General features: G+C 42.6%; 3 protein-coding genes across 9 annotated transcripts; all 3 read left to right on the top strand.

Annotated features, from left to right (window-relative positions):
- Positions 1–65: 65 nt before the first annotated feature.
- Positions 66–8,933, top strand: acot11b (acyl-CoA thioesterase 11b). Of its 5 annotated transcripts, none has more exons than XM_029499241.1 (16): positions 68–338; positions 1,537–1,735; positions 2,824–2,893; positions 3,542–3,602; positions 3,685–3,786; positions 3,884–4,040; positions 4,124–4,277; positions 4,447–4,566; positions 4,703–4,841; positions 5,195–5,250; positions 5,870–5,936; positions 6,043–6,126; positions 6,509–6,642; positions 7,627–7,758; positions 7,930–8,056; positions 8,207–8,933. In XM_029499241.1, the coding sequence occupies exons 2-16, from the start codon at positions 1,546–1,548 to the stop codon at positions 8,399–8,401; spliced, it is 1,788 nt and encodes a 595-aa protein (XP_029355101.1). In that variant the 5' UTR covers positions 68–338; positions 1,537–1,545; the 3' UTR covers positions 8,402–8,933. The 5 variants fall into 5 exon arrangements, with proteins under 5 accessions (XP_029355103.1, XP_029355101.1, XP_029355102.1 ...); XM_029499242.1 differs by having other exon boundaries at positions 72–338; positions 3,884–4,019; XM_029499243.1 differs by lacking the exon at positions 7,930–8,056 and having other exon boundaries at positions 66–338.
- A 1,317-nt stretch (positions 8,934–10,250) lies between these two features.
- fpgt (fucose-1-phosphate guanylyltransferase) lies at positions 10,251–13,601 on the top strand. Of its 3 annotated transcripts, none has more exons than XM_029499476.1 (4): positions 10,251–10,402; positions 10,485–10,652; positions 11,230–11,322; positions 12,039–13,601. In XM_029499476.1, exons 1-4 carry the CDS (start codon positions 10,330–10,332, stop codon positions 13,427–13,429), a joined length of 1,725 nt encoding a protein of 574 aa, XP_029355336.1. In that variant the 5' UTR covers positions 10,251–10,329; the 3' UTR covers positions 13,430–13,601. The 3 variants fall into 3 exon arrangements, with proteins under 3 accessions (XP_029355336.1, XP_029355337.1, XP_029355338.1); XM_029499477.1 differs by lacking the exon at positions 10,251–10,402 and adding an exon at positions 10,801–10,968 and having other exon boundaries at positions 10,514–10,652; XM_029499478.1 differs by lacking the exon at positions 10,251–10,402 and adding an exon at positions 10,806–10,968 and having other exon boundaries at positions 10,516–10,652.
- A 597-nt stretch (positions 13,602–14,198) lies between these two features.
- Positions 14,199–24,917, top strand: tnni3k (TNNI3 interacting kinase). Its single transcript, XM_029499474.1, has 25 exons — positions 14,199–14,285; positions 14,430–14,538; positions 14,705–14,790; positions 15,045–15,142; positions 15,316–15,426; positions 15,511–15,609; positions 15,701–15,839; positions 16,073–16,217; positions 16,313–16,417; positions 16,516–16,610; positions 16,684–16,833; positions 16,928–17,011; positions 17,094–17,150; positions 17,925–18,017; positions 18,104–18,161; positions 18,249–18,443; positions 19,384–19,488; positions 19,581–19,633; positions 20,485–20,537; positions 21,032–21,164; positions 21,710–21,819; positions 23,173–23,232; positions 23,331–23,500; positions 24,238–24,317; positions 24,690–24,917. Exons 1-25 carry the CDS (start codon positions 14,246–14,248, stop codon positions 24,767–24,769), a joined length of 2,508 nt encoding a protein of 835 aa, XP_029355334.1. The 5' UTR covers positions 14,199–14,245; the 3' UTR covers positions 24,770–24,917.
- Positions 24,918–25,154: the final 237 nt, after the last annotated feature.

Here is a 25,154-nt window from a genome sequence, read left to right as displayed (position 1 = left end):
GTTGCTTAGATAAAGGAGATAAAAGATATCTGCGCATTGAAGAGTGTTGAAATAAACAAACAAAAGTTGGCGCTGAGGTGGGTTCAGTTCCACCTTAAAAATGTGGACACAACAGTACCCACTACAGGGGATGGTCTCTCTCTCCCCCTCTCTCTCTCCCTCCCCCCCTACGGTGGTAAAACTATTTTAGTGTGTGATCATGTGTGTGATTGTGTGTGTTTGTGAAAGTGTTGTGTTGTAGAGGAACGGGTGAAATGAAAGGGAGTTCGGTCGCGAGTTGCTCTTTCTCACCCGGTGTTAATATTTTGTGGCACCTTCTCACCTCCAGCAGAAACTTGGTAAGTTGTTGTTTTTTTTTTAAATTATGATTATTCTATTTTATTTGCATTTTCACCTTTTTTGAAGGACGTTTGATTCAACTTTGAAATACGGTGACGTGACGATTTGTTTTGGAGAAGGAACAGCTGCAGGTTTTATGCGCCGGATATTTTTTGCTCAACTGTTGCACTTTGCAGCGGAAGTTGACGGTAAATGTTGTTGTTGTTGTTGTTGTTGTTTTCCCTTCTAAATCTTCTGGTGTTTATTTAAAGTTCACTATCTGACCTGTCACCGGTTACAGGAAAGACAGCTGATCACAGCACGCGTCGCACCAGTGGAGCAGAAGTTATGGGCAAACGCCCCAATCCCTACAAATAGTTTCCGTGAACGCACCATTTAACCTCATTCACTGATATAGTTTGCTTGGGCTTAAAAATAATCTCTTTACAGGAGACGAGTCCCAGCCTGCAAATTTGGAAAATACTATTTCAATGCAGGTGACTCATAGCTGAGTAAAGTACCTTTAAAAAAAAAAAAAAAAAAAAAAAAAAAACAGTCCAGGCATTTCAAGTTTTTCCTGATCCTTGTTTTAGGGGAGAAATGTTGGGCAATTCCTCAGACGTGGATTATTTAAATCGTCTTTTGCTGCAGCACTGGATCAGACTGACTTCGCAGTTTTCAGATTTTGTACTGAATGAAATTTGAGGGTGTTGGCTGGTATTACAGATACATGTGTTTTGAGTGAAGTGCCTCTACCTCCACACTATTTTATATTGACCCTTTAATCATTCAATGGAGTTTATTTTGTGTCAAGTATATGTTAGCTCTGATTTACTGAGTTTCACTGTCTATTTGGTGAGCAGGACATGGTGGTGGATGATATTGACAAGGTGACTAAAGGTGAACAAAAGCCTGATTGTAATAAAAAAAAAAAACAGTTGCCCAGAGTTGGGCAGAAAACTCAGATCCCTTTTTCTCTAAGATTTTGAAATGAGCAACAACAAAAATGTATTTTAGCCCAGGTGTTGTGTAGTTTTAGTTGAGACAGCATATAAGACATTTAACCAGTCAGTTTAAGATATATATATTTTTTGGATTGTAGTTCTAAACAGACAGTTTTGTCTATATTTCGATCACAGACCATACTTCGTAGTTCATCACGTGAAAATGGACAACATCCCGGCCCTGCTGCAAATTCTTTTTCCCCTCTCTGTGCAGATGTGAGCTATGACATCAGAGGTGGACAATGCCAACATCATGCTTGACCCGCTGGACATTCAGGAAGGCGAGGAAACGTACAGAAACCCCACTGAAGTGAAGATGAGCCAGATTGTGCTACCCTGCCATGCCAACCACTGTGGGGAGCTGAGCGTTGGGCAGCTGCTGAAGTGGATGGATTCCACAGCCTGTTTATCTGGTGGGAAAAGATCAAACAATCACAATAAATACTCATAATCTCTCATTTGTTTTCTTACAGCTCAGCTTCAAGCCGTGAAAACGATAATATAGTTTTGCAGCTGCTCACTACAGGACATTAAAAAGCACTATAAAATCTTAAACACATTAATGCACCTGCTGAATATGCATTATTTTTGTGCCATTAAGCAAGAATCTCCCATCATCCTGCACTGAGTAAAATTTGGCAGGAAGTTGGGAGCATAAATATAAATCAAATTCTGATCGAACAAGGAGACATAGTCGTATGTATGCGTTGAGGAGTTTCGTACATTTTAAACCTTTATCCATCCAGACACCCCCCCACCCCCACCACCACCACCACACTCACACATGTTCTTGTACAAGAGATGGTGCGACTATAAATTAACTGGCCCACTAAACTGCACCTGAGTCAACAGTTATAATAAAAGAAAGCCGCTCCAAGAAGTAATCATTACCCTCTAGTGCAGAAATCACAACATCATCACCCATGAACTTCCCTTTAAACAAAACTGTTCATTGTTCTGATGGCCCAGCAGCCTGGACTTGAAACCAGGTAATTTCAGTGATGTGACCTTTCTGTACTAAACTGAAAATGCCTGTCTTAACTTACACCGTTGAGCACTCAGTGTTTTAATATTATATTTCAAGTTCTTGGACTTGGCCGTGATTTGGTCTGATTTCAGGTTTAGGTAGCGACTTCATTGTAATCTTCTTTACAGGAATTTTTAAAACATTCCAAAGAAATTATGAAGTAAAACATGGCGAAGGGTGGTTGAGATTTATTGTTTTTGTCAAACAGCTGGTACGGGTCAAGAATTCATTTTGAAGCTCCACGTTTATACAGAATCAGTCTTGTGATGATGATAATAGACAGATAATGTTCAGGCATTCATGTATTCTGCTGCAGTTGTAGAGGATTGGGGGTCTTTCTGTATGATGAATTTATTGTGTATCCCTTTAAGGTTAAACACATCACCAGAATCTAAGTTTTAAATATAGCTGAGCTGCAGATGCTTTGTGGCTTTTGTGGTACACTAAATGTTTGTGTAATCTCCCCTTTCTCAGCTGAGAGACATGCATCTTGTTCCTGTATCACAGCCTCAGTTGACGACATCCATTTTGAACACACCATAGGGTAAGGTATTAACCTCACTGCTGTTTTAAAAAGGTATCTCCGACTGGGAATTGGTTTCAGGGACAGAACAGATTGCATACGCAAACACGCGTGGGAGAACAAAAAAGAAGGCATATGCTGTTCTCAGACAAAAACAACAACAACAACAAAAAAAAATAAAAAATACATGCCGACATGTATTTAACTTTCACTGATGCATAAATACAGAAAACCTTGAGACTGGTGTCAGCAAATCAAAATTATAGATTAAAAACACTATTGTTAGCATATAAATGTGTTAACTTACCTGTCTAGAAGCAGCACTGGCAGAGCTGACTTCAGTGGCACAAAGCAGCCCTTTTGCTGTGTGTCCAGTTTCCTTGCTTCTGATAGGTGTCACTACACTTTCACTGTAAATGCAATCATGACTGAAGCTTTTGGCAAGATTGGGAAGTAGATGGCTGATAATGTTAATGAGCTACATTCAAATTTACAAACATCCTTTAAATAAATACATAATTTAAAAGAATTAAACAATAAATAAATTCACATTTCTTTTCAAGCACAGGAAGTGAAATATGAAATGTTGACTGAAGATTATGTTGCATCCATTGCATCTATAATCACATGTTGACAGTAAAGAGAAGCACCTGTGTCTGTCTGCTTCAGGGTGGGAAATGTCGTCAACATCATTGCAAAAGTCAACAGAGCCTTCACTTCCAGTATGGAGGTCAGTGGATGTCATGTCTGTTTTCAGAATTGTAAAATAATTCTTTTTAAAGAGATTTTTGACATTTTCTTTCCTTCCACAGGTGGGCATAATGGTGACATGTGAAGACCTTTACACTGACAGACAGTGGAAGGTCTGCCATGCCTTTGCCACCTTTGTTGCTAAACGAACCGAAGCTGGGAAGGTAAGAGGCTAAAGACCAAACTATATACACACACAGGTATTTTCCGACTTGTTCAACACAGCTCATGTGTGTCGGTATGTTTGTGATGTGTAAACAGGTACAGCTAAAGCAGGTTTTTCCTCACACACAAATGGAGCAGATGGAGTACAGTCTGGCAGCAGAGCGGAGGAGGATGAGGCTTATCCATGCTGAGATCATTACAGATCTACTGAGCAGCAGCACAGCTCAACTGGGTACAGCTTGGAGACACAAAGGTTTATATCGCAGCACTTAGCCAGATGTCTGTGCCACTTAAAGTCTGATTGATTTGGGCTCCTTGTTTTTGCACTCTCACCAGGAGAATGCCAGGAGTATCAGGACGCTGTGCCAGCTGAGCGAACACGAGTGGAGAGTGTGGAGCTGGTGTTACCCCCACATGCCAATCACCAAGTCAGCACCTTCGGAGGCCAGATCATGGCCTGGATGGAGAATGTGGCAACAATCGCAGCAAGGTATCTAATGTTTTACAGCTTTCCCAATTAATCGGGAAAGCAACTCAAACAATTAGATTTAGTCATCTAACGCTCACCACAGTGAGTTTTCAGCAAATTGTTCCTTGTAATCAATCAAGACAAACTACAAACACCTTCCTCCTTTTTTGTCCTTTACATTTTAATCTAGTCGCTTGTGTAATGCACACCCGACCTTGAGGTCTATAGACATGTTCCATTTTCGGGGCCCATCTCACATTGGAGACAGACTGGTCCTGAAAGCCATTGTTAACAATGCTTTCAAACACAGGTGAGTGATAACGATGACTTCTTATCACACAGAGGGCAAAAAACTCTCAATTTATCCAATACGTGTTGGCACTGTGACTCAATACAACTTGTACTTGTGTGTATGCGTGTTGTTTTTATGAACCAATCTGCTCCAGCATGGAGGTGGGAGTATGTGCTGAGGCCTACCAAGGTGGAGAACCTCTACGCCATATAAATAGTGCTTTTATGACCTTTGAGGTGCTGGACAGTGACAGGAAACCATGCACGCTGCCACGGATACGACCTGAGCCGGTGGTGAGTTTTCTGTGTGAGACTGTAGAGCTGGAATAGAAGAAGAAGAATCTTTTATTGTCATTGTACACACACAATATATTACACTTATACTCTGAGATACATTGCATATCATGCAAACATACAAAGAGTTTTCAGAGTGAAGGTGCCCCCATTGCTCAGCAGTGCCCTGGAGGTTGACCAGCATCCACCAGTTCACGCTGGGATGTGAACCGGTGACCCGGGGATTCCCAACTCAAGTTTCAACCCACTGAGCCAGTGTGCGACCCAATAGAATATAGAATACAATAGAAGACACTCCGACAATAAGCCACCCGTGTTCTGTGGTTTTCATTATGTTTTCCAATGTTTCACAGGATGGAAAAAGGCGTTATAAAGAAGCCATCGCAAGAAAGAAGATTCGGCTTGATAGGTTGGTATTGTCAGTAGAATAGAGTGATAGCTGTATCTGACACTTTCAATTGGTGCAGTGTAGATACAGATAATGTTATCAGTGTAAATGTTCATGGGGAATTGTAAATGAAAAGTAAATGATAAATCTAACTGCACTCACCCCTCCAATAAAAGTGGGCACAAACATCATCCAATACCCAACAGTACATCTTCATGCAACATTATCTATGTAAATAATTGTCAAAAGACATAAAAACAAAACAACCCCAAAAACAAATACGTGGCGCAAATATATATTGATACTTAAAAGTAAGCTATTATGGTATATGATACAGTATAAAGCAATAGAATTGAAACAGTGTCATCAGTACTTAGTTTGTCCAGTACTATGCAACAGTATCCATTGTTTACCCTGCTCTGCAGCAGCACATGACTTGGCAGACCAGCATATCACAGCTGAGCAGACTTTGGTGCAGAGTCTGTCAAGCATAATGAGTTCATTGTTCAACTGTAAAACACTCTGCCTCCATTATAATCTTTATTCCATCATTTGATAACTAAATGTGTTGGATCATGTTGTGGTTAAAAGGAAAGTTGAGATTGAGGTTGTATGCCATTGCTGTATTTTATGTGTGCAGGAAATACATAATCTCCAGCAAGCATACTGAAGTGCCCTTGTCTGTACCGTGGGATTCAAGTAACCAGGTATTGTAATTCCTGGAATCACACATGCATGCGGGCTTTGTGAAGGTGTCCAGATATTGCCGCTGTGTTCAGGCCTGTGACTACACACTGTCATTTGTTTTTTCAGATGTACTTGAGCTACAACAACGTATCAGCACTGAAACTAATGGATACCAGAAACAACTGGATATTAACCTCTGAGAAAAATAAGGTCTGTATTGTTTGTATAACTGCACAGGATATGGCTTGTTTCACAGTTGCAGCTGTTGCGATTCCACCATAAATTCTGATCTGTAATATTCTGGACCAAAAAAAAAAAAAAAAATGCAGAGTCACAGTGGCTCTGCTCATTTAGCTAAATTGGGAAATAATGCAGAATAAGTCAGAAAATGTTCCCAACACTTGAGGAAAGGTCATTCTCAAAAGATGTGGAATTACCGTGTTTATAATCTGCCCTTCAGACACAAATTAATCTGGCAGTTTTCACAACATCAAACCTGAGCACAGTTAATACCCTAAATAAATCCCTTATGGAGATACTCACCCCATTTTTTTTTTTTTTTTTTTTTTTTTTGGTATGTCCTATTCCTTAGGTCAGATTATACACGCTGGAGGAAAACCAGATGCTGTCTTTTAAGGTGGAGATGCATGTCAGTGTCGGAGCAGGGCAGACTTTCCACCTGCTGTCAGACCTGAGGAGGAGAAAAGAGTGGGACCAACATTATGAGTCAGTAATGTGTACATAGTTGGTGTGTTGCATCATGTAATACAGAGAAACGTCCAGTCAGAGCAACAAAATGACCTAAAGGAGGAGTCTGTTGGATACAAATAACATAAAAAGACTAAAGCCAAGATAGTGTTTATTTGTCTCTACCCTCTGTTATCTCTCCTCTGCAACTCTCAGCACCAGATTTATTCATTTCTGCTGAAATGATTTCAAAGCTGACAAATGTATAGTTTGATTTAAAAAAAAAAAACAATATCCTGGACATTATAGTTTTTAGCAAGCTAAACTCACATAGGAAGAAAGAACAAGTTTATCGTAGGCTGCATTCAGTGGCAGATAAATATACATGTTTGTTTTTTCAGTGTATATTTAGGCTCTATTATAGAGTTTATGGAGCCTCATGTCTCCCAGTTAGAAGGTTCTGAGTTTCAATGTGATAGATTAATGCCATTTCCAGGGTGTAACCCGCCCTCATTCAACATCATCTGGGAATTCCTCCAGCTCCAGCTATGCTGCATCGATAAGCAGAACAGATAATGGATGGATAATTCATACGAGATGGAAAAAAAGATGGTGCCCGTATTCATTGTGATGAACTAATTAATTAGGTTAATGAGTGTATGGCTGAATCCTGTATAGATGGTCTCATTACTGACATCCTTTCTCCTGATGGAAGCAGAAAGTGTGAGGTGAGCAGTTAGGAAAGAACAGAATTAAAATAGATGTGACATCTAAACATTTGTGCTGTCAACAGTCAACAGCAGAGATGTGAATAATAAGGTTGTGTCCTATATCAGATACCAACCGACAAGACACAGAACACAACTTCAATGGTGTTATATATGATATATTTGTCAGATTTATAGCCAACTGCATCAAAATAGCCAATAATAATAATGATATTAATAATATAAAATATTATAACAAGAGAGTGACTATGGTCAGAGTATGGCATATAAAAGCTTATTGATGTGTCATCTGCAGGGAGTGTGAGGTGATCAACCAGGCAGATGAGGATGACACCCTTTATCGTGTCGCTACACCCTCTGTCAGTAAAAGGGGCAAAGGCCAGGACTTCATCTTACTGGCATCTAGGAGGAAGCCGTGTGATGCTGGGTAATGTAATATACAACATAAACTGTTGCACCATTTCACACCTTTTTTTTTTTTCTCCATCCTTGATTTCCTACACCACATATCATCTTTTTATGCAGTGTTATTGCATTACTGCCTCCTGCTCACTCTTTCATAAACTCTCACGCTGCTATCCTGATTTGTCCCTCTCAGGGACCCATATCTGATCGCTTTGCGCTCTGTCACTTTGCCCACTCACCCTCCCACTGAGGACTACACCAGGGGAGAGGTGCTCTGCGCTGGCTTCGCAATCTGGGAAGAGTCCAGCACTGTCACCAAGGTCGGCAACTAGGCTCAGCTCAATAAGCACACTCGCCATCGGCGCATTACAGCACGGCACGTTGTAGCTTAAGATGACATAACTGCAACACAAGAGAGACACTGCAAGTTGTAAAGGTTTACTGTAACACAACTGTACTTTTTGTTTCAGGTCACCTACTACAACAAGGCGACACCAGGCGTCCTCCCCTACATCTCCACAGACATCGCTGGCCTCTCATCCAGCTTCTACAGCGCCTTCTCCGCCTGCAGCCACTTTCTGGAGGCCAACAAGGACAGTGTGGCTGCTCTGCCGCCCTTTTCACCACAACACAGCAGCAACAATACAGTCTCAGTGAAGCTCTGAAAATACAAACGTCTTGGCGGTGGATTTGTAGTTCCTGTAAATTCTTTTAAAATAACATGAAATAACTCTTAATGCAAGAGTGGGATTAATAAGCATCAAGCAAGAGTGCGCAATCCTTCTGAACCTCTCTTGAATTTTAAGCCTCTGAATTTTTCTAGTTAAGTCAATATACAATGAAAAACCATTTGTGCAATACTAATTTATAGGTGAATAAATCACATTTTGGTACTTGGCTTTCTGTGTTTGACACATTGTTGCTTTGCTTTTAATGGCACAAATCTATTTTTTTGCTGAAAAACAAACTGTTGAATTGGTTTTTATAGATCATTTTCTACCTCCATGAGTAAAATTTTTAAACTATTTGATTAAACCTTAAAAGTAAAAATGTATATTTCATCTATAGTGATGTAGTTTTGAGACACTGATGTACAGTTTTAGAGCTATGCAATATCACTGATTGTATAATATGTTGACATTCAATGTCTTGATTTATTTGAAACAATAAAGACATTAGACCAGAGAACCAAGCTCATATGTAGTACTGTGTTCTGTTGTGTTGCGTATTCGCCTCCTGCATTCCCTCCATTCCGAAACCATTTTTTTAATGGACAACAGGAGAAAGATAAACACAGCTTGCAGTTGTGTCCCACTGTAACTGCGATGTTAGTGTTGTAATAGGTGCAGAAGGCCACCAAAGGATACAGCAGAGTTCTCACTGACACGGTCAAGTCAAAGCCTCTTCTGGCTGCCTGGCACTGCTGCTTATAGTAGTCAGTTGCTCTGCATGCTTTCCAGGTATTGTATTTGTTCCATGATCATCCTGTTATGCTTCCTGAAAGGCAAAACAAGAACAAAAGCGTATATAAGATAACACAATCTGTAATAAAAACAAAAACAAAAACAAAAAAAACGGTATAATATTTTAGAGAACATAACGATGACACCGCCCAGTCCAGAACCCTTAAAATAAACTGACCCAAAAACATTGCTGAATGGGTTTATTGTGTGGTTCTGCCTGCAGCTCAGCATGTCCCTGCCAGTTCACACCGCTCTGCAGGTCAGCATCTGATGTGTGCTATTTTCGACTCAGTCAGTGAGGCAAGCTGCCACCTGAGGGCTGTCTTCAGTGCCCACATTCAAGCCCTCCTCCTCCTCCTCCTCCTCCTCCTCCTCATCATCATCATCATCATCATCATCACCATCATCCCTCTGCATGTAATCTGTTGGGTTTCATGCTGGGAGGTAGCCCTGTTAATGGAGCTTTGACGACATGGGCCTCAACATTACTGGATATACAGAGTGATTGGAGGTGGCAGGAAGCTTTTATTCTGACTGCACCAGATTTTGCACCGTGACTGATCCAAAGCAGTACAGTCCTGGCATACCTCAGAGAAGGAAATAAAAATACTTCTGCATCAAGGTAGTGAGTGCTGCATCACAACGTCCTTTGACATTCACATATTATTTTGAAAGCTTTGTGGAAATCCAACCAACCAAGTCCCAGCATAATTAATTAATTTTAAACAAATAGACTCTAAAACTTCCATATCTAAATACAATTGAGATAAATATGTCATTTCAGCTGTAAACCAATGAGATGATTCGTTCTTAAACGCACTATTTTATTTCATTTCTCATTCTCTGTGATTTAGATAATTTCATTTTCATTTATGGTAAAATACATATGTATAAGTTTGTCCCCATTGCTTACGACTTTATCCTGCTTTTGAATGTGATTGGTCTGTAATTAAATTTCATTGAACTGACTTGAAGAAAGCTGATGAACAGTGTGCCTGTTATTACAGGTCAATGCGCAACACAACCAACCACGTGACCAAAAGAACCCGGAAGTAAGACGGAGAAGTCCGTGTTTGCAGTTTGTTTGTCCGCGTGCTGGATTCATTTATTGGACGGTACAAACGACAAAAATGAGCCGGGACTGCTCCAAAAAGCTGCAGCTTGCCACCAGAGAAAAAGTGCTGAAGTTTAACTCCCTGCGAGGTGAGTTTTTACAGCTGTGACATGTGATCGGTGGTGCTCCGGCTGTCTCCTCACCGGGCTGATGCTCTGATGCTGTCTGAAGGTGTGGAGGTGCAGCCCGGACAGTTTTGGGACGTGGTGGTCCTGACGGCGGTGGACGGCAGCCAGAGAGAAGCCTACGAGCTGCAGCTCGGAGAGAAAGCCGACAGGAGAGAGCTGCCCCTGGGGGTTCACTACAAGGTCTTCTCTGATCCTCCTGGAGCCAAAATAGGTGCAAACAGCTTATTATTATTATTATTATTATTATTATTGTTGTTGTTATGGGAGACACGATGAGCTTTTAAAGTGCAAAAATGGAAATGTATTCTTCTTTTATTTCTTTTCTTCTTTTTTTTTTAACAAAATTGCTCAAACCAAAGTAAAGGTGGAAGTCTGCAGTCGGTGGTGTCAGGGTGTGTAGATGTGTGGAACAAACAGAAGAAAAACAAAGCAGCAGCCGTGCTCAAGCGCCAACTCATCCATCCATCCATCCATCCAGCCAATCCCAGCTCACTCACTGGGCGAGGGGCGGGGTTCACCCTGGACAGGTCGCCAGTCCATCACAGAGCCAACACACATAGAGACAGACAGAGACCAACAACCACTCACACTCATCCAGACAGCCCCATTAGCAGGCGAGAATAGTTTTTAACAGTGAGGCCACACCAAGGCCCGGGTATGTCTCCTCTGACGACATCCTCCGCCATGCCTCCTGCAAGAAAAGAAACAGCAGCAGAAAGGCAGGGACAACTTGTGGAGTGGTGGGTATCTTCACAATTGTTAATAATTATGCCACCTTTGTTTTCAAGGGAATGGGGGCTCCACTCTGTACGCCCTGCAGCAGCTGGATGATATCTATGGGAAAGCTTTGGGCCAACTGAGAGTCATCCTGATCCATGCAGGTTGGAGATCAGCAGCCTTTTATTGCTTTTCCTTCCATGCATTCCACTTTTCATTCCAAGGGATATGGAGAATTTGTTGTCATTCTGTATTCTTGAGAGAGAACTGTTGTCTTCACTCATGTTGATGCAAATATGGCATTGAAATTCATTTTTGCCATAAAGTGATGCTGCAGTACTTACAATGTGATGTAGACGCTACAGCACAACGTCTGACAGATGAAAAGTCCCATCACTTCATAGTATAACTTTTCTGGCCCTGGTTCTGTAAGATGAAAAGACAGAAATGGATACTTTTAATATAGCTGCTAAAATGATTTGGAGATGCTGACTCTGTAAACTTTCTTAACTTTATCATAATTACAGGGTATAAAAATATCAAAATGACAGCAGCACAGTCAGGAGTGCTATAGTACTGTGAAAAACAAACAACAACAACAACAACAACAACAACACTATAGAGTCTAAAATGGATTGGAAAAACTCGTATACCATGGGGGGGTGATTGGAGGCCTGTCTCTTTGAGCCCCCACCTCGACCCCTTTGGCGCCGTTCCTGTCTCTCTGCACCATCACAGCTCACCAATTATACTGATGACAGGAGTTCAATTCCTTAAAAGCCAAACTCAAAAGGGTAGTTCCTCATTTTTCTAAACTTTTTCCTCTGATTGAGTAAATTCAGAATAAAGTACTTCATCTTTGCTCCTCTTATTCCTCCAGGGGGGTTCAGTCAACGTTTACCCAGCGCTAGTGCTCTGGGAAAGATCTTCACTGCGATGCCGCTGGGTGACCCTCTCTACCAGATGCTGGAGCTCAAACTGGCCATGTATGTGGATTTTCCATCACATATGAAACCTGGCGTACTGGTGACCTGTGCAGATGACATAGAACTCTACAGCATTGCAGAAGAAGAACACGTGATGTTTCATAAACCGGGCTTTACAGCTTTAGCCCACCCCTCCTCGCTGTCTATTGGGACCACCCACGGGGTGTTTGTGCTGGAATCTTGTGAAAAATCTCAGCAGGTGGAAATGGAGATCAGCTCCTGTCTGCGCTTTCTGCACAAACCAAGCATCAAAACAATGCATGACTGTGGTGCTGTTTGTAAGAGGCCGGATGGTTCTCTTTCCGAATTTGTCTACACGGACAGCACTTACTTTATTGACTTTGAGACTGTCAAGACTCTACGTAATCTGCTCAAAGAGCTGGGGCCCTTGCAGTGTGAAATAGATGCTTATGGGGACTTTCTTCAAGCACTCGGCCCCAAAGCTTCATTAGAGTACACTGACAACATTGCTAATGTCACCAAAGAGGAGAGTTGCCTGGTTGAAATCCGTCAGAAGATCTTTTGGCTCCTACAAGGGACTCCCTTGAATGTCATCCTTCTCAATAACTCCAAGTTTTATCACATTGGAACCACGTTGGAGTATCTCTTTCACCTCACCGAGGACGTGGCGCTGAGGAGTGAGCTGGGTCTCCAGTCATCTGCCTTCAGCATTCACACGGATGAAAGCTCTGGCTCCTGCGTTATGTGCAGTGTCCTTGATCCTAGTTGCTCTGTGGGAGCTGGATCTGTGGTGGAGTACTGCAGGCTTGGAGCCGGAGTGTCTGTCGGCCGAGGCTCTGTTGTCAGCAGCTGCTGGGTCAGTCCGGGCCTCTCGGTGCCCGACGCAGTCTTCATGCATTCACTCTGCGTGAGCCACCAGGGCCGAACTGGATTTGTAACCGTTGCCTTTGGGATTGACGACAACCTGAAGCACAGCGTGGAGGCTCCTGCTCACATGGAAAGGCTGAGGCTTTTTGAGTGCAGCCTGGCAGACTGTCTGTCCCACTGGGGGATGGACAGTGAGGTCCTGAGGTTCTCCGGAGACACGCCCAGCTGTAGTCTGTGGAACGCGTGTCTGTTTCCTGTCTGCTCCGATCAGCGAAGCTCATTCTCGTTGTCTCTGGAGATGCTGAAGGCCGTCCTGAGTGGCTCCACGTTCGCCCTCACCAAAGGCACAAAGCTGATGTCTATGCAGGAGAGTTTACAGAGTAAGAACCTGGAGGAAATGTTGACGTTCAGGAAGGGCCTATATAAAGACATCACAGAGAGAAGGCAGAAAAATTGAGAGTATGTGTCAACTTGTGTGTTTACGTTTTCTGTGCCTATGATCATCTAATCTAATCTGATTTTTTAATTATGATGATGTGTTGTGGTTTGTTTGGAGGGGGGGGGGCATCTGATTAATTGAGTTTGGAAGTTTTTCTTTGCACTTGAAATCTCTATAAATGAAATTAAATAATAAAATAAATGATAAAATAATAGACTCATTCACGTCAGGGCTGTTTTTTTTTCTTCCAAAGACGGTAGATTCAGTTATCTCAGTAGCTGTAGAACCAAATGTGAGTCTTGGTTGTTGGAACAGGAGCACAGACACATCTTTTGTTTTAGACCGGAGTGAGGCAAAAGGAACTTTGTACACCTCACGTGAGGTGTAACAAATTTATTATTGAGAGCAAACATGTCAACATCTCCACTCTAAAACGCAGGATAGATGTGATATGAAGGAACTTCAGGACATTTTAGGTAGAAATTTGAACACTAGAGAAATTTAAAGTGCTTCCAGTCCAGTCCAATAACCTACATCAGACAGAAATTGCTTTCAGCATACGACTCACTTGCATTATGCTATGTGTACACACACACACACACACACACACACACACACACACACACACAATCACACTGATCCATGTGCGCTTGCATTTGGAGAGAGATCAGTTGTCGTAGTTGTTCGGCATTCCTCTCAAAGGTGTTTATTTTTAGCCCACAGCTACATCTCCCTTTATCTGGACCTGTTCAATTGTGGCACAGTGAGCGATTGTGTTACCGCACTACTCTAGTTCAACTATACAGCACACATTACAAGAAAAGAGCCTTATCAATGGGAAATTACAAATCGAGACCATCTCAGACGTGTACAGGTAATGTGTAAGTTTTATCTGAGTGAGTTTTACTAACCTGTGTGTTCGGCTTGGACACTTTTACGTGCATTATTCTGCTTATAGGCAGTGAGTGATAAGTAGTAGAAGTTATATCACACTGTTACTACGTTTGACATTTTGAAGACGAGTGGAAGAAGAAGGTGAGCGAGTCGTACTCTGTGATTGTTGAGAAGTTGGAAGACGACCTGAAGCTCAAAGACAGCGAGCTTGCAGATCTCAAACTTGCTTTTGGGTAACAAAACCATTTTCTATTTTTAAAAGCTCAGTCTTGGCATGTTCTCATATAGACTGCATGTAATCCCTTAGTCCCTTTTTATACCTGCACGGTTTGTTTACTGTTCTGCGTCAGTGCTGCTTCAGTTGTCACAAGCAGGTGATGTTGCTTTTCTGTGGCTCAGCTCTGATGAGGCTTTCCAGAAGGTGAACGTGAGCTACCGCACAGAGAAGGGGCTGTCGCTGCTGCATCTCTGCTGCGTATGTGGAGGTATGCATGACTGCAGTCTATTAATAACACCTCAACAAAATGTGACTCTAGTGGCAAGGATTACTCTGGACTGACTGACATTATTGTCTGAGGATGACCTTTCTGGTGTGTGTTATTTACAAGTGAACAGATTTGGAAAAACTGTACGTGGCGGTTAAGCATAAAAATTGAAGGAGGAATAAATTTGAAATTTACGTCAGCAGTGACAATCCAGACAATTCTTTGCTCTTTCATTTTCTGTGAATTGCCGCCAGGGAACAAGGCCCACCTTCGCGCCCTGATGCTCAAAGGCCTTCGCCCATCCAGGCTGAGCAGAAATGGCTTCACCGCCCTCCACCTGGCTGCTTACAAGGTGAAGCTTTCAGATGTGACCGTCAACATGGCTTCCCCAGTGTTAACCTTCACTTGCTTGTGTCGTTTGTCATCTGAAAAAGAGCGTTCTGTAAATGTTGTTAAAGCCAGCGTGGTAGTTTGTGCATGTGAATCTGTGGTCAGTCACGGTTGTGTTCTGTCTTTGTATCACAGGACAATGCTGAGCTGCTGACTGCCCTTCTTCACGGAGGGTCGGATGTACAGCAGGTGGGATATGGTGCCCTCACTGCCCTGCATGTTGCCACGCTAGCCGGGCACCACGAGGTGAGTACCTGAACCCAGGCTCCTCTTCTTTCCGCCGCAGCCAGAGACTTTTTATTGCTTTTTGTACATTGATTCCCCCACCAGGCCGCAGACATTCTCCTACAGCATGGGGCTAGTGTGAATGTCCAAGACGCTGTGTTTTTCACACCACTGCACATTGCTTGCTACAACGGCCACGAGCAGGTAAACTTGCTCCAGATCTTATATTACGTGATTGAAGTACACAGCCGACTGAAAAAGTTTTACATTTCGTCTTCGACTCTCGTCGTTCCAGCTGGCAAAGCTGCTGCTGAAGTTCGGGGCAGATGTGAACGCGAGCGGCGAGGTGGGGGACCAGCCCCTGCACTTGGCTGCAGCCAAAGGTTTCCTCAGCATCATCAAACTGCTGATGGGGGAAGGAAGCAAAGCTAATGGTGAATGTTTTCCCACATTTAGTCGATACTCAGCTCAGTCAGTTGCCTTTAAATTAAACATAACAGTGTAAAACACACTCCGCTTTCCTGTTGTTGTTAAACAGCTTTTACTTCAGCACATCCACCTGCTAAACCTGATGATTTCCCACTTCAGCCGCGACAGGGAGGTGGAAACACTTCTCTGTTTTACTCTGACTGGGAACCTTCTCTATTGTTTCTGTTGTCCTTTCCAGTTAATGCTCAAGACAATGAAGATCACGTTCCTCTCCACTTCTGTGCCCGTTTTGGCCACCATGAGATTGTGCGTTTCCTCCTGCAGGGCACCTTCGACGTACAGCCTCACTCAGTCAACATCTATGGGGACACACCTTTACACTTGTAAATGTTTTCCAGCGCTGGTAGCCTTCTGTAGGTTTTTAGACTGCAATGTAGATTGGACATGACATCACTTGTTGACTGTTGCGTCTCGTCAGGGCCTGCTATAACGGCAAATTCGCAGCTGTGAGGGAAATGATTCAACTCTCTGGTATGGAAAGTCTGTCGAAGGAGAACATATTCAGTGAAACGGTGCTTCACAGGTGTGTGGATTCATCTGCACAGACACGGAGAAAGGTTTCACAGATGACTGTCACATGATTCCTTTTGTGGAGCCATTGATCAAAAATTATTGTTTCAGTGCGTGCACTTACGGCAAAGACACAGAGATGGTCAAGTTCTTGCTGAGTCAGAATGCCATGAGCATCAACCACCAGGGCAGGGATGGACACACAGGTGACCTTTCACATGCCCCACTCACGTCTGCAGCCGATTAAAGCCGCGAGTTTAACAAGTACTGTGTGTTCAGCTCTGCATAGCGCCTGCTTCCACGGCCACATCCGTCTGGTGCAGCTCTTGCTGGACAACGGGGCAGACATGAACCTGGTGGCCTGCGACCCGAGTAGGTCCAGCGGGGAGAAAGACGAGCAGACCTGCCTGATGTGGGCTTATGAAAAAGGTTTGTCAGGGCGATGAGTTCAACTGTCGGGAAATATTTAACAAAAAACAGACAAACAAAAAAAAATCATTGTTCTTTTACCTGTGTTTTTCAGGCCATGACGCTATTGTCACCTTACTGAAACACTACAAGCGTCCAGATGACTCCCCCTGCAATGAGTACTCCCAGCCAGGAGGGGGTGAGTAGCCCTTCAAAAAGTTATAAAGAGCAATAAAATATCTCCAACATTAATCTGTCTGAATACATCCATTCTCTTCCAGATGGCTCCTACGTTTCTGTCCCGTCCCCTTTGGGAAAGATCAAAAGCATGACTAAAGGTAGTGAGATGGAGCGAAGAGCAGCTGCTTTTCCCCACAGTTCACATCACTGTCACCTGACATGACACACTACCTGTTGCCAAGGCAAGGAGAAGTCGTGAACAACAAATCTGTGTGATGTTCACATGTAATATCTGCGAAAACCAGAATCTGACGGAGCCAAAGCCAAAAAACAAAAAACCAAAACATCAACAATATTAGATATTATCCAAATGGCTGCTACTGAAAACACATTTTTTCCTTATTTAAAGTATCAAATATAAATCTGTAAGCTCAAAGAAACTCATAACTGCGTTTCGTTTTTTGTTCATACTCTCACAGCTCTGTCACCATTATATAACTGATCTGAGCTACCCCCCCCCCCCCCCCTTCCAAATACATAGAAAAGCAATTTCATGGTATATGAGAAATGAAGGGATTCTCAGATGGGCTTAGCTCAGTGGTTCTAAGTCAAAATGACAAACACACAATACCACTAAATAATGTCACTTGAATAATTCACCGTCTGCCTCCTGACCCTTTTAATTTTCACTGTAGCTAATCACCAGAACCGAAATGACTGTGTTAGCACACATATGATTACTTTCCATGATCCTGTAACTCTGCTCTTTTATCTCAGTAAAATTTCCTACCAGATGTTTTACAGTCAACCTCTAATAGGCTGCATCCTGAAATCACTGCATGATGTAAACACACCATGATCACACTGAATTAAAAACGTGCTGCCATGTAGGTTCATGTTGCGCTGAATTTTGTTGTTTTTTTTTTTTTTAGAGAAGGCAGAGGTCCTCCTGCTCAGGGCCAGCCTCCCATCTCATTTCCACCTCCAGCTGTCTGAGCTGGAGTTTAATGAAATTATTGGATCAGGTATCATCTTTTTTCAACACCTTTTCTGTTTTCAGTTCTGCTTCCTTATGATATATTATTCATATTCACATCTGTTTAACACTCAGGATCCTTTGGACGAGTCTACAAAGGCAAATGTCGAAACAATGTTGTGGCCATAAAGCGGTACCTGTCCATTTAAAACACAACTAAGAACAACACTTTACATCCCATACCTGTTAGAACAGCATCTCTCTGCGCTCTCTTCTGCAGCTATCGAGCCAACACATACTGCTCCAAATCGGACGTGGACATGTTCTGCAGAGAGGTCTCCATCCTCTGCCGCCTCAATCACCCCTGCATCATACATTTTGTGGGGGCGTGTCTGGACGACCCCAGCCAGTTCGCCATCGTCACCCAGTACGTCTCCGGGGGCTCGCTGTTCTCCCTGCTGCACGAGCAGAAGAGGTGAGGAACTGGTGGACTGGAATTATTCATCCCAACAATTTTACACACTTCAAATCACAGAAAGAGCAACAAGATTCAGACTAATGAATCAAATGGTATATTTTGTTTCCAGATTCTTAAATTGAACCATTAACAGTTTTTTTTTTTTCTTCTGTTTTTCCAATTACAAAACGACTTCAGTTAAACCTCACAGGCTTCTGTACTGTGTTGGTAGGAACAATTTTAAAATACCTCAGGCTGTGAAAAAATTACAATGGGCATTTTTTTCTCTACCATTTTATTGCTGAGCTGATGACTAAGTGAAATAAAGACAAACTAATCAATGATGAAAATAATGGTTAAGTTTTAGCTCTATAATGAATGCCGTCTGGATTAATATTTATCTCTTTGGGGATTAGTTCAAGTGAGTCTGGTCCATTGTAATATATTTGTTCCTTCCCATATGTGAGTGTTTGGACCGCAGTGTAAATCATCTCAACTAACAATTTATGTTTTCTCTGCTGCAGGCTCCCTGTATTGCTTTTCATTTGATCCTCACTGTGTATTTCGTTAAACTATAATAACATCAATCAAAGCAACCTTAAAAGACACAGCTGAAGTATAAAGAGCACCACAGTTCATCGATATTAATCTCAGATTTGGACAGTTTCTAAATCGGCGCGAGGAAAAACTACCCTGACGAGCTACTTTATGCCTTCCAAGCACAAATGTACCTGGAACACTTGACTGTTCCAGGTCTGATTATCTCCTCCTGCTACGTGGCCCGTCTCTCTCAGCCTGGATTATCATTGATCCAGGTGAAGTGTTCTGCTAACTGTGTGGCCAGGTGCTGTCTTCGTAGACTGCCCCTATTGATCCGTGTAAAGTGCTGTGTTTGATTGGCAGGGGCCATTGATCTGGCGCTAAGTGGCTGCTGCTTTAATGATGTGTCAATGCACAGGCTTATCGACCTGCAGTCCAAGCTCATCATTGCCATTGATGTGGCCAAGGGAATGGAGTATCTGCACAACCTCACCCAACCTATCATCCACAGGGACCTCAACAGGTGGGCACCACAGCAATCACAAGCATGGGGAGATGGTATTGACAGTCTCAGACAACTGTTGTCATTGCAAATAATAAATGTGTTCCTTCCAGTCATAATATCCTGCTCTATGAGGATGGGCATGCCGTGGTGGCTGATTTTGGAGGTAAGACTTATTGAAGTTAAGGTAAAGCATATACACCAGATGAAATGACTCCTGACTCCTGCTGTGTTAGCAGAATTTTTTTTGAAGGAATGGAAAGTTATCTTCGAATTTACGGTTTTGCATCTCCATCTTCAGAAGCTCTCTATTTGCTTTCTGCCTGCTATTGCTAAAGCATGACTAAATCAAATAGTGTCTCTTTGAAATATGAAATAACAGGGTGGAGCGCTGTTGGTCGAGCGGTCTACAACACGTGCCACGTACTCGCAGCGTTCCTGGTTAGAACCTGCTGCATTCCTCTCTCTCTGTCCCTGTTCGGTGCCGTCCCCTCTGCTGGTTACAGACTGACTGAAATTAATGCATAAAACCCTAAAAATTAATCTTTCAAAAAAAGAGAGAAATAACTAAGATTTGTAAAAGGAGGAGATTGTTGATTTTATTGCCTGTAAAACTTGTTCAATTGAGTTGACTCGAATGATCAATAAACTTTCAATACACCTCACATTTTCCACTATTATCTTCTTATGATGCTGTTAGACTATGCTTTCTGATAATAATAATGAATAATGGATTATTAATATCCCAAAAACACATTCTTTTCTTGCCTAAATTAATATAATGTAATCAGTTCCTTAACATTTCACTTTTTTGGAGTTGATTTTATGATATCTTTGCACTCGTCCATACCTAAACTCTGGGCAAATATTTAATGTGGCTAGTGCCTGTCAGATATTGTCATGCAGGCAGTTACAGTGTTTATTCATTAGCACTGCTGATGAAAGAACACAACAGCCAATGGTTGTGTGTATTTTTTTTCCCTCCTCATCATCATAAATCCTTCTCTATGTCTGCAGAATCCAGATTTCTACAGTCTTTGGATGAGGATAACATGACCAAGCAGCCAGGGGTCAGTGCTGTCCCTTCTTTTGTTCCCTCTGGCCAAATACTCTCAAACCATCTGCAGCTTCCAAGGAAGAAAAAGCCACTCTGAAAAAAAAAAAAAAAGTGCATGAAGTCAAACTCGAGAGTCTGCAGGCACCTGCCATCAATTACCCAATTACCCACCAGCTTAAAAAGAAAACAAAAAAACTGCTTCCGTGTAGATTCTGTCTCAAAATGCTGAGTCATCAGCTCACAGAGTGCTTTGCCTGCAATTTGGTGTTCAGTGTGTTGCATCTCTTGGGAGTTGCCTGTTGTGAGTGACTACTTGCCCTTGCTGGGTCGCAGTGTTTATGTCAGTAATTGGGCCTCATTTTGTGTAACGGTGTGCGTGTGTGCGTCTGTATATGATGGCCGAATTTATTTTCTCACATTCTTCTTCTTCTTCTTTTTTTTTTTTCAAACCAAAGAAATACCTTTCTTTGCTTCATGCATTCATTCCGTATGTGTGTGCTTGTGCAGAACCTGCGCTGGATGGCTCCAGAGGTGTTCACACAGTGCACTCGCTACTCAGCCAAGGCCGACATGTTCAGCTACGCCCTCTGTCTGTGGGAGCTGCTCACTGGTGAAATCCCCTTCGCTCACTTGAAACCGGGTAATTTTCATCAAGTCGAGGGCTTTAATGGCGATTCAGAAGGCCTCCCCCTGCAAAAACAACACATAATAACACTCACACTGGTGGCAGGTTGTGCAAGAGCAGCACTAACACTTGCTAACTACCACTAAAGAGGAGGCCAAGTGGAGGCCGATGAAGACATGACAGATTTTTTTTAGCTTTTTGTATATATATGAGACAGGACGGTGTGGACAGGTAATGATGCAGAGATGAAGAGAAAGCATAAAAGAGACACCTCAGCCAGGAATCACAGCAGGAGCTCACTGCTTCTGTCTTCACCAATCCTGATTCCTTAAATGAGGTGAAAATGAACGTTTTGACCTCGTGGCGACACTACTGTATAATTCACCCACACAGGAGCAGCTTGTGCACCAACTTTACATATTCAATAGCAGCAGAAGCATTTAAAACTACAAGTCAATTCCACCTGCTACCAGTATTTCACTCATGTTGGAGCGGCTCAGACTGTCAGACACCATGAGATTGTTTCAAAACTAAATTTAAAATCTCTTTGACTCTGTCAGCCGCTGCAGCAGCAGACATGGCCTACCACCACGTCCGGCCTCCTGTTGGCTACTCCATCCCCAAACCCATCTCCGCTCTACTGATGAGAGGGTGGAATTCAAGTCCAGAGGTAAAGCACCCGACGGAAAACCGCTACACATACTGGTTCCTGATTAACACGGCTGTCTATGCTTTGTACGTCATTAGCTGCACAGACCGAGCGAAGCTCTGAGAGGCAAATGATGCTGAGTCAGCTGCTTGTACGAACATGCAGCACTAACGAACAGCGCTGGCTTATCCCCACGATACATTAACGCACTCCTGCTCATATTAAGGAGCACGTGTGACCTGGATGATGCCCCCTCAGCGCTGCCACGTTCACAATATAACCACAACTCATTAAGACACATAATCCTGGGCCCAGCACGTTAGCACATTTCTCCCTCTGTGCTTCTTCTGCTTCCTGGTTGCCAGCTAAGTTTGACAACCAGGTGCCTCTTGGTGGACGTCTCCCTTGGCGCTCTCTATGTCCTAGCGACAACACCTCAAGACGCTTGTTTTTTTTTTTGTTCTTTTCATTAAGAAGAGTGTGATTTTAATAGTTCGTCATAAGGTTGTGTGGGCACATAATTCCCACGATGCCTCACAGGTACAGCACAACAGCTTCTGTGGGGTTTGGAAGTGAGAAGTGGGACATGCTTTGCTGTGCTTGGAGGATTTATACAGAAGGGTTGTGGCTGAACTTGAAATGTTCGTGGTTGTATAAACCACAATGCTGTGAAGCATTTTTGAATAAAAAGAAAATTGGTGCAAAAGCATTTACTAAAATCGAAATGAGCGCTCTAAAATATTTTATTTATTTTTGATTTTTTACTGTTGTCAACATTTTGATCTTGCTCATTGAATACAGGCTGCAGATGGAGCTTGACCACTGTCTGAGGATGACATGTATAATTGAACAGCTCTGGTGTGGCAGCGTTTGTTCTTTTCCAGTGAGGCACAAGATCTAAGGACTGTTTTTGAAGCAGAGTTCACCTTTGCTTCGTGTGTGGGGGTGGACTAAAATCAGCCAGGCCAGCGTTAGAAAGGATAAGCCTGTGCGTCCGTCTGAGACTATACCTGCTCCATTTGATTGCTCAACCTTGGAAAAGAAAATAACCAGACAATATGGAATTTACTGGAGTGCTGTAGTTAAGTATATTTTGTTTTGGACAAGACAAATGTACTTTTGATTCCTCAGCGAAGGCTTTTAGCCAGAGGAAAAATGGAACTGTTGATCACGGGAGAAATAACAGCCACAGCTGTCAGTCATTTTGTGCTGCTCCTATTGAATGTGTCCTAAAAGTCCAAATCCGTCACCAGAGCACGACGGCCCCATTTTACGTCTGGGCCTAATTGACCAGGAATATCTGCACCGAATAATGGAGCTGTACTTGTGCGCGTCCACCTCTGGTGATAAGTGTTTGGTGTTTTTCTTTCTCAGGACAGGCCTGAATTCTCCGAAGTGGTTTCCAACCTGGAGGAATGCCTGTGTAATGTTGAGGTATACGATGCCCCATGTTCTTTTTTTATTATTATTTTTTTTTACGCCAGCCCCTGTAGCACATGAGATTCTCACAGACGTGTGTGGCCTTCTGACAGCTGATGTCTCCAGCCTCAAGTAACAGCAGCGGCTCCCTGTCCCCCTCCTCTTCCTCTGACTGTCTGCTCGGCCGAGGAGGACCCGGCCGGAGCCACGTGGCTGCCCTCCGTTCACGTTTTGAACTGGAGTACGCTCTCAACACTCGCGCCTACGCCTCCTGGACCCAGAGGTAGGAGAACTGAAGCATGTGCTCAGACAGGTGAAGATCAAGACAGTACGAGCACATGAACTCTATCTCACAGACCTGCAGGGACTCCAGGATTAGTTGGAGGACCTTCTTACAAAAAAACAAGGCTTAAAAATAACAAAATCACCTAATCGACCAAAGTACATTCAATGGAATTAAATGTATACTAAAATCTGCTAAGAGGACTCCAAACAAATGTAGACCAGTGAGGACAGCGAGGAGACGAGTTGCTCAGATACCAAATAGGAAACAAAGGAGGACCTAAGCAATAAAACATGCATGGCATCTGGACCAAGAGGAAGGCCTGTTTTAGACATCTGGCTTTGAGCCTTCAGTGTGTGTGACAGAGAACGACAGAATAGTTGAAGCTTGGTAACACAACAAACTCACTGACAGGAGGGGGGGTGACCATCAGCTGTTCTCAGGCTCAGTATGAGATTCAGTCACAAGAAGAGAATGACTCAAAAGCTTTCCATTATCATGATAAAAATGAACTGGTTAATTACTAAAAACATCCTATTTTGTTCTGAAGTGGTGTCAGGTCTTCTTCGCGGCCTTTTATAGTGAGGGAAGGTTGGACGCGGGAAACTGAATTTCCTCTGACTGTATCAACTGAAGCTTATCCGTCCTTCTCCGTGCAAACAAAGCAGGATATAGTTCTGCATTAGAGCTGGAGGATGAGCAAATAAGAGTTGATTTCATTCATTTTAATTTCCCAGTGAGCAGCGGCGAGCATCTGGAGGCCTTTCACTGGAGGAGCTGAGGAGGAACATGCAGTTCTCGCCTATTGATCGAAATGGTTGGTGCGCAGAGAACATCGACTCCACTGTGTAGCCACGTAATTGTTTTGGAAGTGAACATGTAGAAGTTAAACACATCACGTCCAAATGAAAGTTTTCTTAAGAGATTCTGTAGGAAGTTAATAGCTCAAGCTAGCTTTCAAAGACATAATACTTTTTTGTTTTATCTATTTCCATTTTTAAGCAAACTGAATTTTTCTGCTGCACAGATTTTTAAACCTTTTTGCTAAAATAAATAAGTTCCATCACCTAAAGGCTAATACATAGTAATTCACAGGATAATCTAAAGGACAAGACAAATTAAAGTTCTTATTGTCCACTTCTTTACTCACAGTGGAATCCCCTGCAATTGTTGTTTTTCTGTTTTTCAGGCTATGTGTCCGATCCCATGAGCACCATGAGACTCTGCTCCTCCCTCAGCAGCAGTGGCAGTTTTGAGGACAGTAACTAAACCTGTGAAGAAAAGCTAGCCATCTTTAACGTGACCGTATCAATCCAGACATTCACTGTTTCTACAGAAAGCAACAGGAGCAGTAGATGTTGACGGATATGACTAATTGCTAAGTAAGCAATAAGTATTTGGTTGTAAGATACTGTATCTTCAGGTCTGTTATATTTTGATACATACTTATTAACATTAGGTTGACTGTTATTGTAAATAGCTTTGTTTTTGTGCACATTTGTTTGGATAAATGTGAGAGAAAATTTTTCAAAAGCACTGAGCATGCAGTGATCACAGCTTTAGCTCCTGGTCAAAGGGGGGAAACTCTCTTCCTCTTATTTAACATTTTTTATTTTCTGAATGGCCAAATCACACAAATATCAAATGAAAACAT

Source organism: Echeneis naucrates, chromosome 4 (genome assembly GCF_900963305.1).
Source record: "Echeneis naucrates chromosome 4, fEcheNa1.1, whole genome shotgun sequence".
Classification (NCBI taxonomy): domain Eukaryota; kingdom Metazoa; phylum Chordata; class Actinopteri; order Carangiformes; family Echeneidae; genus Echeneis; species Echeneis naucrates.
Note: the sequence above shows the minus strand (reverse complement) of the source record. Positions and strands in the feature narration are given on the sequence as shown.

What these genes read in the sequence shown, in the direction of transcription:
- acot11b (XM_029499241.1), top strand. Translation starts at nt 1,546, where the DNA reads ATGACATCAGAGGTGGACAATGCCAACATCATGCTTGACCCGCTGGAC. An exon ending in AACAATGCTTTCAAACACAG is followed by an intron (nt 4,567 to 4,702) that starts GTGAGTGATAAC and finishes AATCTGCTCCAG; the next exon opens with CATGGAGGTGGGAGTATGTG. An exon ending in CGTGGGATTCAAGTAACCAG is followed by an intron (nt 5,937 to 6,042) that starts GTATTGTAATTC and finishes TTGTTTTTTCAG; the next exon opens with ATGTACTTGAGCTACAACAA.
- fpgt (XM_029499476.1), top strand. Translation starts at nt 10,330, where the DNA reads ATGAGCCGGGACTGCTCCAAAAAGCTGCAGCTTGCCACCAGAGAAAAA. An exon ending in TCCTCCTGGAGCCAAAATAG is followed by an intron (nt 10,653 to 11,229) that starts GTGCAAACAGCT and finishes TTTGTTTTCAAG; the next exon opens with GGAATGGGGGCTCCACTCTG. An exon ending in AGTCATCCTGATCCATGCAG is followed by an intron (nt 11,323 to 12,038) that starts GTTGGAGATCAG and finishes TTATTCCTCCAG; the next exon opens with GGGGGTTCAGTCAACGTTTA.
- tnni3k (XM_029499474.1), top strand. Translation starts at nt 14,246, where the DNA reads ATGGGAAATTACAAATCGAGACCATCTCAGACGTGTACAG. An exon ending in GGAAGGAAGCAAAGCTAATG is followed by an intron (nt 15,840 to 16,072) that starts GTGAATGTTTTC and finishes TGTCCTTTCCAG; the next exon opens with TTAATGCTCAAGACAATGAA. An exon ending in ACATGACCAAGCAGCCAGGG is followed by an intron (nt 20,538 to 21,031) that starts GTCAGTGCTGTC and finishes GTGCTTGTGCAG; the next exon opens with AACCTGCGCTGGATGGCTCC.